This window comes from Balaenoptera borealis (genome assembly GCF_965194805.1).
Source record: "Balaenoptera borealis genome assembly, chromosome: 16".
NCBI lineage: Eukaryota > Metazoa > Chordata > Mammalia > Artiodactyla > Balaenopteridae > Balaenoptera > Balaenoptera borealis.
In genome coordinates, this window is record NC_138872.1 from 28,841,757 (window position 1) to 28,859,773 (window position 18,017).

At 56.1% G+C, this 18,017-nt stretch overlaps 1 protein-coding gene across 11 annotated transcripts in view; it reads left to right on the forward strand.

The window, feature by feature from the left end:
- The window catches only part of SNPH (syntaphilin), a 41,967-nt gene extending 23,998 nt beyond the window's left edge, over positions 1-17,969 (forward strand). For 2 of the 11 annotated variants that reach the window (XM_082358720.1, XM_082358719.1), the window contains exons 3-6: positions 4,569-4,665; positions 5,252-5,458; positions 9,828-9,977; positions 13,532-17,969. In XM_082358720.1, coding sequence (XP_082214846.1) covers positions 4,616-4,665; positions 5,252-5,458; positions 9,828-9,977; positions 13,532-14,717 — 1,593 coding nt within the window. In that variant the 5' untranslated portion in view covers positions 4,569-4,615 and the 3' untranslated portion in view covers positions 14,718-17,969. Of the gene's footprint in view, positions 1-3,165; positions 3,194-4,012; positions 4,156-4,406; positions 4,666-5,251; positions 5,459-9,827; positions 9,978-13,531 lie in introns of all 11 variants that reach the window. The other 9 variants (XM_082358721.1, XM_082358722.1, XM_082358716.1 and 6 more) reach the window with 8 other exon arrangements.
- Positions 17,970-18,017: the final 48 nt, after the last annotated feature.

Consider the following 18,017-nt stretch of genomic DNA (forward strand, 5'->3'; position numbering starts at 1 on the left):
TCTTTGGAAAAAAAAAAAGATAATTTATAGTGCATACAGGGACTTTCACTTAGCCAGAATATTAGATTAACCTAAGTGCCTGGTTTCTCCCCTATGACTTGCTGATTGAGCAAAATGCCATAGTGTTTCTTCGAAGAACGCAGCTTCCTAGTTTTACAGATGTAGAAACTGAAATCCAGGAGTCCTAGTAATTGAAAGGGAAGAAAGCATCAATTAGAACTCTATTTCATTTACAGCGCTAGAATCAGAGAATGTTGGATCCAGAAGTGTCTTTGAGATCATCTAATCCAACCCCTTGGTCTATCAAATGTGCCTGTTTAACTCATTGCGTTTCTAACGGTTGCGTGTTGATTGTGTTTATTTTTACGAAATTCCGCAGAGGGGGGTCTTCCCTGAGTTTCAACCTAAGGCATGGCATGCTAAGTGGTCAAGAGAGTAAGTGACGGGTGAAGTCCCAGGAGGAAAGTCCTGTAGGGCAGAGCCTTACAGAAAGTGTGATGTGTGCATGAGGGCAGGGCAGGGCAGGGCAGGGCAGGGCAGGGCAGGTGCTGTTGGCTGGGCAAACAGCCTTTGCAAAGATGTGGGAGCAACGAACAGGGTTTTCCTCTGGGGTCAGCAAGCAGCTGAGAGCAGGTTGGAAAGGGTATAGATAAGAGGGCCTTGAATGCCAGAATCAAGAGTTTTGCCCTAATTTTTACTTAATCGGGGGCCTCTGATGAATTTTGAGAAGGCTCCAGGCCCTTTTCTCCACTGCTCCTGCTGCTGCCCTGACCCAGGCCTCCGAACCGGTCTCTCTGCCTCTATTCTTGCCCCTTTCCAGTCCACAAAGGCCCCCTACGCAGGGGCTTTCTAAAACGCAAGTCTGATTGTGTCCGTCCCCCTTTTAAGGCCCTTCCATGGCTCCCTGTTGCTCACAGGACAAGATCCTGGCTTTTGTGGCTCTGTGTGGCCTGGCCCCACCTTCCTCTATCAGCCTCAGGCCCGCTGTGCCTCTGCCTCCACTAGGCCCCCTAGTTTCCTGAGCAGCCATGCTGATGAATTACTCACAGCCTTTGCCAACACTTCTCCATCCCTCCCATTCACTTTCTCTGCCTGGTGACCTCTTATTCACCCTTTAAGACCCAGTGTAAATTTCCTTTTGAAGACGCTTTCCCTGACCCTCCTGAAGCCACTATTATGCCTTGAATGTTTCTGTCTTGAAGCTCACATTGCATTGCAATTATCTATTGCCAAAATCCTGGCAGTTCCCATTTTCGAGTGTTTATTGTGTGGTGGGCACTGGGCTAAGCCCTGTGCATGCATGATCCTGTGTTATTCTCACAGTAACCACATGAGGTGCATTCGGTTACAGCCCCACTTACAGATGAGGAAGCTAAGGCTCAGAGAAGTGGTGTGACTCACCCACCGCATGCAGCTGGAGGGTGACAGAGCTGGGATTTGAGCCCAGATATCTTTGACTGTTTCTGACTCCTTCCATCTCCTGTTCCCTGGATCCTGCTCTATCTCCTGAACCCCCGCTGTTGGGCGTGTGAGGCACTAATCAAAGGGGTAGATGCAGCAGGGTGGCCATGGTGTGGGCAGGATGGGGAGATGGGGCTGGGCTTAACCTGGGGTGGAGGTGATAAGCAACTGTCAGCCCAACTCCCCACGGCTAGGGGTTTCCTTTCCACCTTTCATTCCAAGCTGCTACCTGGGGACAGGCCTGCGGGACTCCAGGCCGAGCAGGTGACATGGAGACAAACGCCATGGCAATCTGCCTCCTCTCTGGGGCCCAGAGGGGAGGGAGGACCTGAGAGAGCCCAGGGTGCTCACTGACACTTCTGGGCTAGATCCTGGGGAGGCAACTCCCTTTGGGCCTGGGTGTCTTCTGCCCTCCCAGAGGGACCCCAGCCTGCAAGGTCCCATCCCAGCAGGGGAAATGCCACTTCCACCTCTGTCCCAGATGAATGGCTGGCTTTGGCCTCCCAGGAGACTGTCGTCTCCATCCAGGTACAAATGCCATCCCCTTCCCACCCCCACCCCCCTGGCCAGAGAGGAAGGAAGAGGGAGCAAGAGAGGAGGGAGGCGTGGGGTTGCCAAGCAAGGTAGGAGCAGGGACAGCGACAACAAAGCCCTCATTGTACCGAGGCCACACGCAGCTCCAAGGCGAAGCAGGCATCGTGCCTGCCTCCCAGGACCTGGGCCTGGAGCTCCACCCGGACTTTCTGAGCTCCTTAGCAATGCTCACCAGAGCTGGCTTGGAAGAGCGAGGCCCTGCCTCAGCTCTGAGTCCTGCCTCTGCTGAGAAGTCCTCCTGAAAGCACAGCATCCTCCCAAAAGCCAGAAGTGGTGATGGGAGGATGGCCGATGAAGCCAGGCTGACTGGGGCTAGAAGCCAGGGTCTGTTGGACGGGCAGCTGTGTGACCTTGGACCCAAATGTGATAAAAATTCCTGCCTTGAAGGATTTTTATTTGAAGTAATGGGCCAAGGCACATAAAAGCACTCAGTATGGTCACCTGGCCGCAGAAGTGTTCAATCAGTGACAGGTGATCCTTGAAGCCCTCGTCCACCAACGAGCGAGGACTGTCAGCCCCTCCCAAGCTGCTCCTAGTTGAGGCCCTCCTGCGCCCAGGAGGTGGTGAGCCATTGGTGGCCTTCCTGGCAAGTGTGGAGGAGCACTGTTGTCCCCTCAGCCCCTGTCTCACTGTTCCTCCTCCGGAGGCCGGCCCTGCAGGTCCAGGAGGCCCTGCCTGGGCGGTTGGGGCATGATGGGTGGGATGCATCACCAAGCTGGGGCGAGCAGCTCAGGTGACAGGTGGGGTGTCGGCGGCTCCTGTGCCTGGCACCTGACACCTCTGGGCAGACAATGCTGGCAATGTCTGAGCCCTCCAGGGAACACGCCACGTCTGTGTCACAGCCAGGAAACAGGCCACCTGAGTAGCGCCGTTGTCCACTCAGGACGCAGCCCCGCCGCTGGCCGGGGTGACCGGGATCCCCAGAGGCCCTGACGTGGGAAGGGGGGGTGCCCTGGGCAGGGGCTCTGGGGTTTGAGACCCAGCCCCTCAGCATCTGGTGTTGGCCTGGTTCAGGTGTTGGCCCTGCCACACTGGGGCTGGGACTTGGGCAGTCCATTCCCTCTCAGGTTCCTCATCTGCAAAGGGACTAATCACAGCACTTCCTCATAGGGTTGTTGGGAGGAGTCGATGGCATAATGTACGTAATGTGGTTGGCACGGGGTCTGGTGTGGAGCAGGGCTTGGTGACCGCTTTTCTCCCAGCATGGGGGAAGGTCCAGCGCACGGTGTCCTTGGCTGAGTCTCCTGTAACCCAGGCTACTGTCCTTAGTTCCTGCTCTGAGCATGGAAGGAGGGGACTAGGGTCTCTGGAGCTGGCACAGAACTAGCCTGTTGGCTGCAAAGAGCCCAGGCCTCTCCACCTCGGACTCCAGGAGCTCTGGGCTAATGCCCAGTGCAGGCCTCCTTCCACAGCAGCCAACACCAGCCCAGCATGGGGCCTCTCCCCTCCTTAAACTTCTGTAGAGCTGGCTGCCCTTGGAGCCCAAACCTCTACCCAGGAAAGGGGCCTTGGGATTCCTGGGCAGGAGGCCAGGTCTGAGTCTCTCTACTGATTTGTCAAGAGGGCCAAGGATGGATCTCTGCAGGCATGGTCACTTCCTACTGGGTCCAGCCTACAGAGACACCCCCTGGGAGCAGGGAGGAGTCTTCATCTCCCATCTGTCTCCTTCCTCATTTGCTTTGAGCCTGTGCCCTGAGTTCCTGGTGCACCCCAAAATGAGCATTTGCATGGATGGGTGCGGGCATGCCTGTGTGCAGCATGTGGGCAGTGGGGGCGGGGGGGCGGGGCAGGCGAGGGCTGCATGTCCTGCATTGTGGGCAGCCCCCTGAGCATGTCCACTGAGCCATGTGTGGCATGCCTTGGAATGGAGGGGACGTGGTACCTTTTCATAGTCGCGTGTATCCATATGTCTTTCTACACGTGTGTGGTGTGTTGGTCTGTCTTGTCTCCCCTGTAGACGGGAAGCCCTGAGCCACGCACCAGCAGGCACTCTGGGAAGGTGACATCGAGACTAGCCCAGCCTAATCTGGGGTTCCTGGTCCTGCTCCAGGAGTCCTCCAGTCTGCAGCCCCCGCCGAGGGAGGATTGACCAGCGCGGGGGTGGGGGTCCGAGAGTCAGGGGTCCGGGGACCTGGCTTATAGCGTAGAGGACTCAGTGCTGGGCCGAGCCGATTAGGAGGCCCTGCCCCAGTGTCAGTGACCTTGGGCGAGGCCTTTGTTCTCTCTGGGGCACATTCACTCATCTGGAGGACACGGGGTTGGACTGATGATTTCTGCCCGCCCTGAGGCTCTGATGATCATGATTTTAAGTCGGGTGGTGGGGTGAGAGCCTGCTAAATTTGTTGGTGGAGGCAGCTGTGGCCAGAGCCTGGCCTGCGAGCCCCCCGCTCGGTCCTGGGTGTCCTGCTGAAGGGTGAGAGGAGAAGCCATGCCGGGCAGCGGCCCCAGCGAGAGGATGACGTGGCCGGGCCCGGCCACCCCCACGGCCCCCCCAACCCACCCTCTCTCCTCAGCCCCGGGGACACCGCTTATCCCGCCCCTCACCCGGACCCACAGCCTCATGGCCATGTCCCTGCCAGGCAGTAGACGGGCCTCTGCTGGATCCCGCAGGTGAGTCTCCCCAGTGCCCGGAGCCTTGGCCTCTGAAGGTGGGGGCAGGGAGGGTCTCTGTCTCCAGTCCACCACCGGCTTGTTTTTGAGCAAGTCATTGCCCCAGTTTTCCCATCTTTAAAATGGGCTTGCTGACACTGGCCTCAGGAACTATTTATGGGCTCAAATGACACAGTGGGTATAAAAGTTCTCTGAAGACTTAAACCATTGGATCCCTACCGTCACCAGTATTGTTGTTCGATCTTCACAGTTACTGCCGGGACGACACGCAGCCTTCCACCCAGGCTCGCCTGGCCTCCCCGTGTGTCCCTCCTCCTGTCCCTCCTCCTGCCTGCCCCATTCCTCTCCACCTGTGTTTCAGTCTGTGCAGGGACCTTTCCCTCTGGGCTTGGGGGACCCCGGAAGTTGAGGACCCTCAGTAGGGGTAGCTGGGACCCCACCCTTGGCCCGCAGCCCTGCTCAGCCTCTGGGGAGTCCCGAGGACCGGCCTCCTTCTGGTTTTCCACCTTGATTTGCACTGTCTGTTCTGTCACCCCTGTCTGTGCATCCCCCCGCCACGCTTCTCTCCCCGGCGGTGACCCTGAAGTGGGGGCCCTTTGGGCCGCAGCGGCCTGGCGGTGTTCGCCCAGTGTCCGCAGCTGCCCACCAGCCAGAACGAGCACCTGCCTCTTCTTCCTGCCTCCAGGCGCACCTCTCCCCCCGTGAGTGTGCGGGATGCCCACGGCACCTCTTCCCTCAGCAGCAGCAGTAACTCGGGCTCCTGCAAGGGAAGTGACAGCAGCCCCACGCCCAGGTAACCAGCCACTCCCTCCCACCCGGCCTGGCCAAGCTGGCTGGGGCCCTGAGTGCCCTGGGGGTCGAGGGAGGTGGGCGTTCTAACCATCCCCAACTCTAGCACACTTCCCGGCTGTGTGACCTTGAGCAGGTCACTTCTCTCTGAGCCTCAGTTCCCATCTGTAAGATGGGTATGATCATACCCAGCTGCACGTAACCAAAGTCAGTAGCTGAGACAAACTGGGGATGATGCTTTCAGAACAAGGGGCCAGAGGCGGGAAGCTCCCCGAAGTGTCAGGGACCCCATCTCCACCATCCTTGGTGTACAGCTGGCTCCTACACCTCCAGGCATCAGGTCAGCATCCAGGAAGGAAGAAGGTAGAAAGGCCAAAGCCCCTGAACCCCCAGAGACTCGTGTTTTTGAGACAGGACACATTCCCCAGGAAATTCTGTCTATACTGTGCTGGCTGGTGCCAGGTATGACTGGCTACAGGGAGAGTTAGAGGTTCCCAGTGTAGGGCCACCCAAGCAAACTGGGAGTTCTGTTGGAGAAAAGGCAAGAATGGATATTGGGAGGCAACTCGTGGCGTCCGCCAGCCTGCTCTTCTAGGTGGTACACTGTGAGGGTGGCAGAGTGGAGTTGGTTTAGAAAGTGAAGTGTGTTACAAGTGCAGCATGTGCTTTGGGCTCTCAGCAAAGAGGAAAGGCAGGATCGGGCTGGGGAGGCGGGTAAGGAGAGCAGTGGGTCCTCAGAGACCAGGACGTGCAGGCTGTGATGGCGGCGCCCATCCTGCTTCCCTGTGTTGAAATACAAGGAGCACGAGCGGGGAGCATGGGCTTAGGATGTGATTCAGTCTGAGTCTCCACTCCCTCATCTGTAAAGTGGAGCTTACAACCCGGAGGCTTCAGGGAGTTGATATCTGCACCCACCACACACTGCTGCAGGCCCGTGACGCGTAACCGCTCTCATTAGGACTTTGGTTCAACTTGAGAATCGTAGGCAAGAGAAGGCCAGGAGACTCTGGCCTGCAGCTCCCATGGCCAGAGCTCCTCCTGGGAAGGCTTGTCTTGAGTGAGTGTCATTTGTGTGACCAGATCACACCGAGGCAGCAGTTCTGAGTTTTCCACCATGACACGCATGATGGGTGACACACATATGCTGGACCCATGCCCCAGCATCCTGTCTGTAACTGCACCCAGAATGGGGGTGGTGGTGGTGTGTGAGTGAGATTGATGATGCATTAATTTACCTTTTGAAAAGTGTATAATTGGCAACTTTAATACTTTTTTATTGGTAGCAGATTTTTGCCACACATGTCATAACTGCAACCCATGGGGGCAGTCCCAACCCTGAGGCTGAGAGCTGCTTCCATGCAAGGGTCTCCTTGCCACCATCAGAGCTGCTGGTGAGCAGTGCCTCGGCTCTGGCCTCACTATAAGTAGCCAGGTGTTCCAAGGCGTGAATAGCTGAGGGACATGAATTGTAGTATACTTCTCTTCTCAGGTACATATAGTATATATGTAAATATATACTATATTAAAAAATATTTTTTCCCACAAAGAGCTAGTGACTAAAACTATATGAGTGTTAAATGTTATATTGAGAAGGAAAACTCGTGAAAGCAAATGGAAAAAAGTTAAAATAGTTACTTCCTTTGTAATCCCCAGCTCTTACTAGTTTAAGTAATCCTGGTTCCTCCACCCCGGCAGAGGGAAAAGGCCTCTTTTTCTCGCCACGGCTCTGGGTCCCTCTCGCCAAAGCCTTTGCAGGGCACCAGGATGTCTACTGGCCTAACACGTGGGGCTCAGGGCCCTTGCTGGCTTCCTCTCTTTTGGAAGGAGATTTCTTAGAGCCCATCAGAGGGGACCCCAAGGTCCCACCTGACACCGCGCCTCTGCCCCTTGCCACACAGAAAACAGGCCAGTGTGTGACGTGACTTGAGTTAAACTTAGAGGCCAGGAGCGGAGTGAGTAGAAGAGAATCGTTTCTCTTTTCCTCCACTTCTGTCCACACTTTCTCTTCAACAGTTTACGATTTACAAATACTTTTTCCTCAGTTAACGTTAGACAGCTTCCCCAAAACTTTTAAAACTGCCTCCAACTTGGCTCCTTCGGCAAATGGGCCCCACCAGGGCCTGTCTTTTCTACACCCATAAAATGTGATTGCCTCTTGCTAGACCTGGGACTCCCCGTCCCCTAAAGGAACAGAGTTGGATGGCAACAAGGCCTCTGCCAAATTGTGTGAGAACACGCCCAGGTGTTTAAGCCAAAATCCAAGGAGGTTTCTTCCCAAACAGAACAGCCGGCAGGAAGCTGTGAGTTGAGGTGGCCCGGCCGTGGTCTGCTGGTGGCATTGGGGTGTTCCCCTTCCCTGGGTGAAAGCCTCGGCCCTCCCTCCTCCACCGGGTGGGAACTCCTCCTCCTCGGCCCTGGTGGGACCACACACACACACACGCACACACACACGCACACACGTCTGCGCCACCCTGTGCTTGGGTGTTTGTGGCTGCCGGGAGCGGTACACGTCCAGCCTGCTGCCACTGCAGGGTACAGCTGTGAACAGGGTGATGCCCAGAGACAGCCAGTGTTCACATGTGTGCTCACGTGTGCCCCCAGAGCGTGCACATGCAGATGGAAAGGGTCTGCCTGCGTTTGTGTGAACGTGTTCATGAGCTGGCGTCCTAGAGCAGTTGACCCTGGACCAACAAGGGGGTTGGGGTACTGACCCCTCGTGCAGTTGAAAATCTGCATATAACTTTTTACTCCCGCAAAACGTAACTGCTAATATCCTACTGTTGACCAGAAGCCTTCCTGATTACGTAATTAGTTGATTGACATGTATTTGGTGTGTTATATGTATTATAAACTATACAGTAAGCCCCCTACATACAAACGAGTTCTGTTCCAAGAGAGCATTCGTAAGTCCAATTTGTTCGTAAGTCCCACAAAGTTAGCCTAGGTACCCAACTAACACAATTGGCTATATAGTACTGTATTGTAATAGGTTTGTAATACTTTTCACACAAATAATACATAAAAAGCAAACACAAAAAATAAAGAAAACATTTTTAATCTTACAGTACAGTACCTTGAAAAGTACACCAGCCAGGTGAACTAACTTATGTGATTGGACATGGGAACGCACGTTCATCTTTGAAAGTTTGCAACTTGAAGGTTCATATGTAGGGGACTTACTGTATTCTTACAATAAAGTAAACTAGAGAAAAGAAAATGTTAAGAAAATTATAAGGAAGAGAAAATACATTTACAACAATATACTGTATTTATTGATACTGTAAGTTTACATTGTTTTTAAACTGAATCATCTGTCAGTACATCAATATTGTCTTATATGATACAAAACACTGTAGCTGTTACATGTATTACTAAGACTAGACATCAAAAATGAAAAGATCATGTGAAAAAGAAATTCGTATTTATTTACGGGTATAGTGTGCATGCATTGATAACAGAGAAGCTAGCAATGGTTGCCTAGCTTATCTAATGAATGAATCATTATACAATTTTTATGGCCTACAGTATTACAGTCATATTCAGAATATGGTATTAGAAACATTGTTACATTTTTCTAAAAACCACTTACCTGTGATGATAGGCTGATAGGCAGTTCCTCCAATTAGGAGAGAAAGGCATACTGTAGGGTAACGTGATTCTTTGAAAGCAAAGTTGTAGAACACTAAGAAAACGAACGCATTATTAATTTTATATCAACTATCACCCACCTTATGCCAGTGGAAGGACAGGCTGCCACTTCAGTGCCAGTCTTGCACACAGTGTTCTACACGATGAATGCTGAGGCGGTGGTGGTGACGACAGCACAGAAACGGCTCACACGGTTGCGGCCGCACAGTTACTAGATTTTCACACGAAGTCACTCACACACATACACAGCAGATAAACCCTTGCCCGCCGTGCAGGCCCCAGGATAATTACACGGAGGGGGAGACCTCTCCCACCCTCAGCCTTGGTCTCTGGGTTGGGAGGGTGGACACCTGAGCTCTGGGCTGCGGCGCCGGGACTGGGTTGGCGGAGGTGGCGTCACCCCAGGCGGCGCCAGGCTGGTGCACGCGCTCTGTGACGTGTCTCCCCAGCCCGATCTAGAGGAGCCCTGAGCTCCCCACCCTGACGCTGCACTCATCACTGGAAAGAGTCTTAATAAAACCCACCTCCCCCGCCCAAAAAAAAAAAACCCACCTCCCAAAGGGACTGGCTGTTCTCGTGCCCACAGGGGCCCCGTGGGGGAGGCCTGGCCTGCAGCGCTCCAGTGGCCAGGGGACCAGGATGGGTAGGCGGGGCCCCTGGCTCCTGGAGGCACAGCGCCTCGCCAGGCCCCTTCCTCCCTCCCTGCTGACAAGCGTCCCCGGCAGGCGCGCCATGAAGTACACGCTGTGCAGTGACAACCATGGCATCAAGCCCCCCACCCCGGAGCAGTACCTGACCCCCCTGCAGCAGAAGGAGGTGTGCATCCGGCATCTGAAGGCCCGGCTGAAGGACACGCAGGACCGGCTCCAGGACCGGTAAGCGGGTGGCCAGGGCCCTGCAGTATCTCTGGGAGGAAGGCGTGGCTGGGGGCTCCTCTGTCAGCAAAAGCTCACCTGTCCCTGCCCTCCCCTCAGCTGCTCCTTGAAGCATCAGGTAACTGCTTGGGGCCAGGCTGGGAGCAGTTTCCCCTGTGGAGGTCTGTCGGGCCTCCCACCCAAGGCAGTGCTCTCCCAGTTGTAGCCTGGCAGCCCCTTTTGGCCACTTCTCATGCCCTGGCTCCTTTCTACCAGGGGAGGAGCAGCACAGGGCACTCTTCCTGCCTGACCTGTCTCTGTGGGGGAGAAACAACCCCTTAGCCCTCCTTTGCTTCCTCCCAGGGGGTCACCAGGGGCTCGTGACCCACCAGTTTAGGCCCCAGAAGCCTTCCTCCTCATCCACTTATAGATGATGTAAGATCGTGAGAAACCTTCCTCTAAGCTCCCAGCCAGCCCAGGGGTCTCCCAGGAGCCCCCGTGGGCCTGTCTGAGCTCATTCCCCAGACCTGATCCTCCCGGCCTCCCCGTTTCCAGGCTGGCGGCTTCATCTTTATGATCGAAGCTTCAGGGCTGCCCTCTGATCTCTTCATCACCTACCCGTCTTCTCCAGACTGTGTCAGTTCGGATACGCAGCCGAGTGTGAGCTGGACAGGGTGCCGTGCAGGGCGCTGGAGGGCAGGCGGGGAGGCCACCGCTACCACGCCTTCCTTCATCTTTTCTTTCTTTCTTTCTTTCTTTTTAATATAACTGCTTTATTGAGATATAATTCACATACCGTACAATTCACCTATCTAAAGTAAACAATTCAGTGATTTTTAGTATATTCACAGAATGGTGCAACCATCAACAGTATCTAATTCTAGAACAGTTCCATCACTCCAGAAAGAAACCCTGTTCCCAGTAGCAATCACGCTCCATCTCTCCCCAGCCACCCCGTCCCTGGCAACCACTAATCTTTCTGCCTCTGTGGATTTGTCTATTATAGTCCATGTAAATTGGAGCATACAGTGAGCATGACCGTGTCTTTCTTGACCAGAGCTCTGCCAGGTAGCTGATCCAGTTTGTATCTGTTGTGCTTTTGAACTTGGGGAGGGTAGAGGTGGCATTCTGTGGACCTCCTTGTCTGTAGTGCTAGGATTTCTGTTTATATTTCCCACTGTCTTCTCGCTGATGCCCTGGGTCTGCTTGGCCATTTACACTGATGTCCTCAGGAAGCAGACAGCCCATCTCCCTGCTTCCTTTCTAGGGCCGCCCTGTGGCTCAGAGCAGACAGTCTGCCCTGTGTGGTTTGGGCAGGATACCCTGTAGTGGACATGCCTGCACCTCAGCTCGCCGGCCTCTCCGCCTGATACTCTTGCAGTACCTGTGGCCGTTCTTTACTTGCTGTATTGTCACCCTCCTCACAGGCTCTGAACATTCAGTCTGATACCTCTCATTCCTGCAGTAGCCTACTTCCTCCTCAAAGAAGGAGCTCTGCTTTTACACTCTGTGCTTTCATATATTGTGTCCCCACTTCTAAGATACCCTTCCTCTCATCTTGCTTCTTTGGAAAACTCATCCTATAAGACCCAGTTCAAATGTAACATCCTGCAGCCCCCTGAGACTTAAACAGGGCTGGGAAGCCATAGCTCTGGGGTCCTGCTGGCTCCCAGGAGGAGTGGGGCCCAGCTGAGCTGAGCATGCCCAGTCCCTCCTTTCAAACTCACGCTTCCTCCCAGGGCTCAGAGTCAGTGAGGAGGGTTATCCTAGACTGAGCCCCCCACCCTGAGGCAGGAGGAATGAACATTATCCCCACACCTGTGGGGACGTCCGTTATCGTGGCTCTTGAGCAGCTCCAGGTCCCTGCTGCCATCCCACCTCCATCACCAAGCTGTATCCTGTTGGGCAGCCCTTGCCCTCCTTCCCCTTCCAGTGGATGCCATTGCTGACCCTGTGGCCACTGCAGCCCCGCAGGCCCAGTCCCTTCAGTGCTTTGTGGAGTGAGATTCCTGGGCCCATTTCCTGAATTTCTAATTTGACTTTGAAAAGTGCATGGTGCTTGATCTGGGTTGGTCACTCTGCTGGACTCATAAAATCCAAAGTGATGGTCGTGCCATTTTGGATTTTATGTACGTGAATGTAGGGTTTGGGCTGAGTGGCTGCGTGTGGGCCGGATCACTAAGACGTTTGCTGAAGGAGGAACACCCAGGGTGGGAGTTCAGTCCCATGAATGAGTCTCCTCCTTTCTCACTGCTTTTGGTCCATCCTGTTCAGTCTCACCCTGGCTTTACCTCTGGACTTGATGACATCATTTTCTACTTCACCTCCCTCCCCTGCACCCCCCGGATTCATCTATGCCTCAGGGATTTTAAAAGCCTGAGAGTTTCTGGACAAGAGTCTTCTGACCGTCTAGTTTGCCTGCTCTTGCCTCTTCTTTCGGGAATAGCTCTGTGCCGTTTTTTTTTCATAGGGTAACCTGGGCTTGAATCTTGCAGGAGCACCTCCCATTGGTGGACAACATACTCCTTTTTTTTTTTTTTTAGAGAGAAAGTCTTTTTATTTTTATTTATTTATTTATTTATTTATGGCTGTGTTGGGTCTTCGTTTCTGCGCGAGGGCTTTCTCTAGTTGTGGCAAGCGGGGGCCACTCTTCATCACGGTGCGCGGGCCTCTCACTATCGCGGCCTCTGTTGCTGCGGAGCACAGGCTCCAGACGCGCAGGCTCAGTAATTGTGGCTCACGGGCCTAGTTGCTCCGCGGCATGTGGGATCTTCCCAGACCAGGGCTCGAACCCGTGTCCCCTGCATTGGCAGGCAGACTCTTAACCACTGCGCCACCAGGGAAGCCCCAGCTCTGTGCCTTTTTTGTCAATCTTCTGGGTCTTCCCTCTCTACGGTAGATACAGAGGGGAAACATCTAGCATGGATAGAAGACAGCCACTCTGTTCTCATCATTCTCCTCTGATTCATCCACCACTTCTCATCCCTCCACTTGAGGGAAGATGTAAAATTATCAGCTGCATTCAAGGCAGTAATTTCTCTCATAGAAACAAAGTGGCTCATCACCCTCTCCCCGGGGTCTCTGGCCAAATAGCCCTCCATTGAAAATTTCCACCACCGGCTTTTGTAGGAGGCCACATCCCTTTCTGCAGAGTAGAGATTTTAGGTTTAGTTTTTGTTGTTTTATGTTAAGATTTTTAAATGGATGCATTAAGTTTTTATAGCGGTAGCATCTTTAAACTGAGAATCTTTATCGTCTACTCTCTTCTCTGGGTAGTGGATGTAAATGTGGACAGTCGTCTGCATTTTGGCTCTAGAGGGTGGGAATGAGGTGGTGGCTCATTCTTGTCCCTGAAGAGGAGGCCTCTCGTGTCCTGACCCCTGGCCCCTCTCCCGTCCCCACTGCTTCCCCGATGGAATGAAGAGGGTGAGGAAGGAGCTCTGAGTCGTTCCTTTGTTTTCAGCTCTGAGGGGCAGCAGCACAGGCCCTGTGTCCTTGGGGACACCCCCTCCTTGTCTGTCCTTGGTGGCGGTGACAGGCCAGGCGGTGAGCATGTGTGTCTCATCTGCTCACAGGGACACGGAGATCGATGACCTGAAGATGCAGCTGTCGCGCATGCAGGAGGACTGGATCGAGGAGGAGTGCCACCGCGTGGAGGCCCAGCTGGCCCTGAAGGAGGCCCGCAAGGAGATCAAGCAGCTCAAGCAGGTCATCGACACCGTCAAGAACAGCCTGATTGACAAGGACAAGGGGCTGCAGAAGTACTTCGTGGACATCAACATCCAGAACAAGAAGCTGGAGACGCTGCTGCACAGCATGGAGGTGGCCCAGAACGGCTTCGCCAAGGAGGACGGCGCCGCTGAGTCGGCCGGCGGGTCCCCCGCCCGCTCCCTTACCCGTAGCTCCACCTACACAAAGCTGAGCGACCCCGCTGTCTGCGGCGACCGCCTGCCCGGTGACCACCCCGGCGCCTCTGTGGAGGACGGGGCTGACAGTGGCTTCGTGGCGACCGACGACACTCTGAGCCGGACGGACGCACTGGAGGCCAGCAGCCTGCTGTCTTCGGGGGTGGACTGCGGCCCCGAGGAAGGCTCCTCGCTGCACGGCTCCTTCAGCCTGGGCCCCCGCTTCCCCGCCAGCAACACCTACGAGAAGCTGCTGTGCGGCACGGAGGCCGGCGTGCAGGCCAGCTGCATGCAGGAGCGCGCCATCCAGACGGACTTCGTGCAGTACCAGCCGGACCTGGACACCATCCTGGAGAAAGTGACCAAGGCCCAGGTCTGCGGGACAGTCCCCAAGCCAGGGGACAGGTGCCCGGAGTCGGATCCCCACCCCCTGGGGCCCAGAGACCCCAACTCTGCAGTGGTGGTGATGGTGGGTGACGAGCTCGAGGTCCCGGAGCCCATCACCCGGGGGCCCACCCCACACCACCCTGGTGCCAACCCAAACCCCAGCCCGTCGGTGAGCGTGGCGTGCCCCGTGGAGGAGGAGGAGGAGGCGGCCGCAGCCGAGAAGGAGCCCAAGAGCTACTGGAGCCGCCACTACATCGTGGATCTGCTGGCGGTGGTGGTGCCGGCCGTGCCCACGGTGGCCTGGCTCTGCCGCTCCCAGCGGCGCCAGGGCCAGCCCATTTACAACATCAGCTCCCTGCTGCGGGGCTGCTGCACCGTGGCCTTGCACTCCATCCGCAGGATCAGCTGCCGCTCGCTGAGCCAGCAGGGCCCAAGCGCCAGCACGGCAGGCGGCAGCTCCCAGATCTGAGTGGGCCCCATCCCGGCCCGGGCTCCGGAGGCCTGACTACCGATTGTAGGGGTGCCGTCCTCCCTCTCGCACGTTCCCGTGGGGCATCATCTTATTTATTTAGTTTTGGGTTTGGAGGTGGTGTTTTCAGAATGGTAACAGTGTCAGGGGCTGGGAGTGGGGGTTGGGGGAAGGTGTCCCAAAACTTCAACAGGAGAGAAGGGAAGAGAGGCCAAGGGCAGGGAGGCACAGGGATGGGACACACTGCGGAGAAAGAAGGTGGTGAGGCCCCCAACCTGGCCCCCCTGCCCACCTGGCCTCTCACACAGGGCAGCCCCTGCTCAGGAAGTCTCTGGGGTGCTGATCTGGGGAGGCCGGGCTTGACTTGTCTGCCAAGCCTCCCCGTCCCCCACCCCCATGTCCTGTCCAGTTCCCTGCTCACCCCAAGCCTTCTCTCCCAAGCCACCCCTTGCCCTCAGCCCGGGCTTCTGGGCCGGTATTATCTCCTCAGATGGAGGCAGCTGCGACCCAAAGTACAGGCACCTGACCGGGACTCCGAGCAGGTCTGGAACCGCTTGGCCTGGGCTGAGCTCCACCCCCTTCAGGCTGCTCCCCGCTTTGGGATTCGGGAGCACGGTCAAGGCCATGGGCTGGAGGAAAGATGGTGATGGGCAGAGGGCAGTGTGGGTTCTGTGTCTGTCTGTTCATCCCAGAGCTTCCCCACATCTGTTTTCCTCCTGGCGCTTCTGAGTGTGTCAGATAATTTTGTGAGAGCCGGACAGGCGAGTGCCGGGGTGTGAACGCTAGCCTGAGCCCAGCTCCCGTCTGGAGACGCTGCCAGCAGGAAAGGAGGAGGCGGGGGCTGGCAGCTTACGGGGGCACCTCCAGCCTTCTGAGACAGGGCCCTGCAGCCTGGGAGGCAGGGCTGGACTCAGCAACGGCCAGCTGCCTGCTCCAGGTTTGACTGCCCTGGAGCTTGCCCTCGTTTTTCCGGGGACCTTAGGACCAACTTCTGCTTTGCACTGTGTTCACTTTGGGGCTTGGTTCTCACGCATCCCAGGGTCTCCTGTGAGGTGGCTGCTTGCTTTCTAGGATGAGGATTCCTAAATCTTACACCTTTCTGCCTCTGAGGGGCATTCCAGCAGGATGACTGGCAGGGTGAGGTTTTGAAGCCATGATGTCCGTCCAGGCCAGAGCAGGGCGCCCTGGGATGTTTCCCAGGTAGGGGGTGGAGTGGGGCTCCCAGCCCAAGCCCAGTCAGCCTGGGAAGGTTCACTGGCCCCCCTCCTTCCCCGGGACCACATCTAGGTCCCCCGCAAAGCTGCTGACACTTTATTAGCATTATTATTTTACAGAGTAAACCCATTCCTCTTCCTCTGCAGGGCTTATACCTATCTCGTCATCCCACCCGCTCTTCAGAGTTAGGCCCTACATTGGGGGTGGGGCGGTGTTGGTGGGACCCTGTGTCTCACTCACCCCTCCGGCCTAGGGGCCACTCTGGTTCTGCCAAGGTTGCTTGCCAACCCCCGCTGCTCTGACAGCTGTTGCCTGACTCGTGGGCTCTGCCCTTCCTCTCTGTGCCCCCTGCTTGAGGGGGGATGCCTGCATGCACTGGGGGTGGGCAGCCGGCCCAGCCATCGGGGGGAGAGCCCCTCTGCCACGCGCCTTGTGCCTCCAAAGCTCCCCTTCCTCGCTCTGGACCTCAGACCTGCCATCCTTTGTGGAGCACCCCTCCACCCCAGTCGAACCAAACCCAAACTCTGGGGGCCGGGCTGCGCTGCCCCACAGGACCTGGGGGTCGTGACGTGGAGGGGCAGTGGACAAACCCAATCCAAAGCCAAGCCAGGACTGGCTGCGGACCCCGCCTCCCGTGCCGCGTACTCACGGAGCTGCGTGGTGTCTCCTTAGAAATAGTCAAAAGCTTTGCCGAGAAAATAAATGTATGACTATTATATTTGACAACATAAAATCTATATATTTTTCACCACTGGAATCTAGTCGAGCTGCGTAGCCCCTCTGCTCCGGTCTGCGTCTTGCTGTCTGTGGCCTTCCTACTGTGTCTTGTGTTTTGATGGACGTGGTCAGGGCCGGGGCTGTGGTCCGTTCTGTCCCTGCTGCTGGAGGAGCCCCTCGTGAAGAGCGTGGACCGAGGACTGTGGACCAGGTGAGCGGAGCTGGCGCCGCCCTCTGCTCCTGCTGTGGCTCGAGACCTGCCTGTCTGGTCAGAGGGGCTCCAGCCCACAGTGTTGGGGGGGGCGTCTCTTTTGGGGGGTCTGGTGGGACCTTGACGGGCTTTGCCTCTTGTCGGTGGAGGAGGCAGCTCTCTGGCCCAGGCCTGGGACAGACGCTGGGACCATGTCGGCCAGGCCCCGGCTCGTGCGTGTGTGCGTGTGTGTGCTCGGTATCCTGCATCTATGCAAAAGGGGCAGCGCTGCCTGGGCAGCTCCCAGCGGTGGAGGCGGAGGGAGGCGCAGCGGCCCACGGGCTCAGGCGCCAAGCCCTGACCGCAGGACACAAGATGCGGGGCCAGGACGCAAGGCCGGGGCCCGGGGGCCTCCCGCTGAGTGCTCATCCTCCAAGGCTCCCCTTTTCCTTCCTGCTTAATACCACCTCCTGCTGGGCTGTGACCTTTCCCTCTCGCCCTCCGCTTCTGCACAGAAATCTTTGGGGTCTCCCCTCTCCCCAGCCTCTGGCCAGAGCTGATTAGATCCTAAGGGACCGTGGTCTCAGGAACCACCTTCTGGAACTGCTGGTCCCTTGGAGTCCCACTGCCAGAAGTGGCTTCTCCTAAGTTACAGGGTCCAGGCCAGAGCTGCTTTGCTGCTCCTGTGGTCCAGGCTCAAAGCAGAAATCAGAGTCCGGGGCCGGGACTCTGCTCAGAGAGCTGGCCTCAAATGGAGTTTAGCCCAAATATCTCCCAAGGGGATAACTTAGCTTTTCACTGAATACCCTTCCCAGTCGCCACTAGCACAGGGGTATCTGGCAGCACCTTGGGGGGTGGGGTGGGGGCAGATGACAAGGTTCTGGGGTAAAGGCCTACAGAGGGGCCTCTGCCCAGGGAACTCATGACCCCCTCTGACCTAGGAATCAGGGCACACACGTCACAGTGCACTGCTACATTCAGCCATGCCCTTGACAGAGAATTCGGGGGATACAGGAAGGGGGGAGGTGGGGAGGGGTCTTCACTTTTGTCTTCTTTGTCCTTTTGATCAGACAGAGTTGTACCTACAGCAGACAGCTCTGAATTAAAGCATGAAAACACAACAAGACCCTTGGCCTGTTTTCTTTATATTGTGTCTTTTGGGGGTGGGGGCGAGGGGG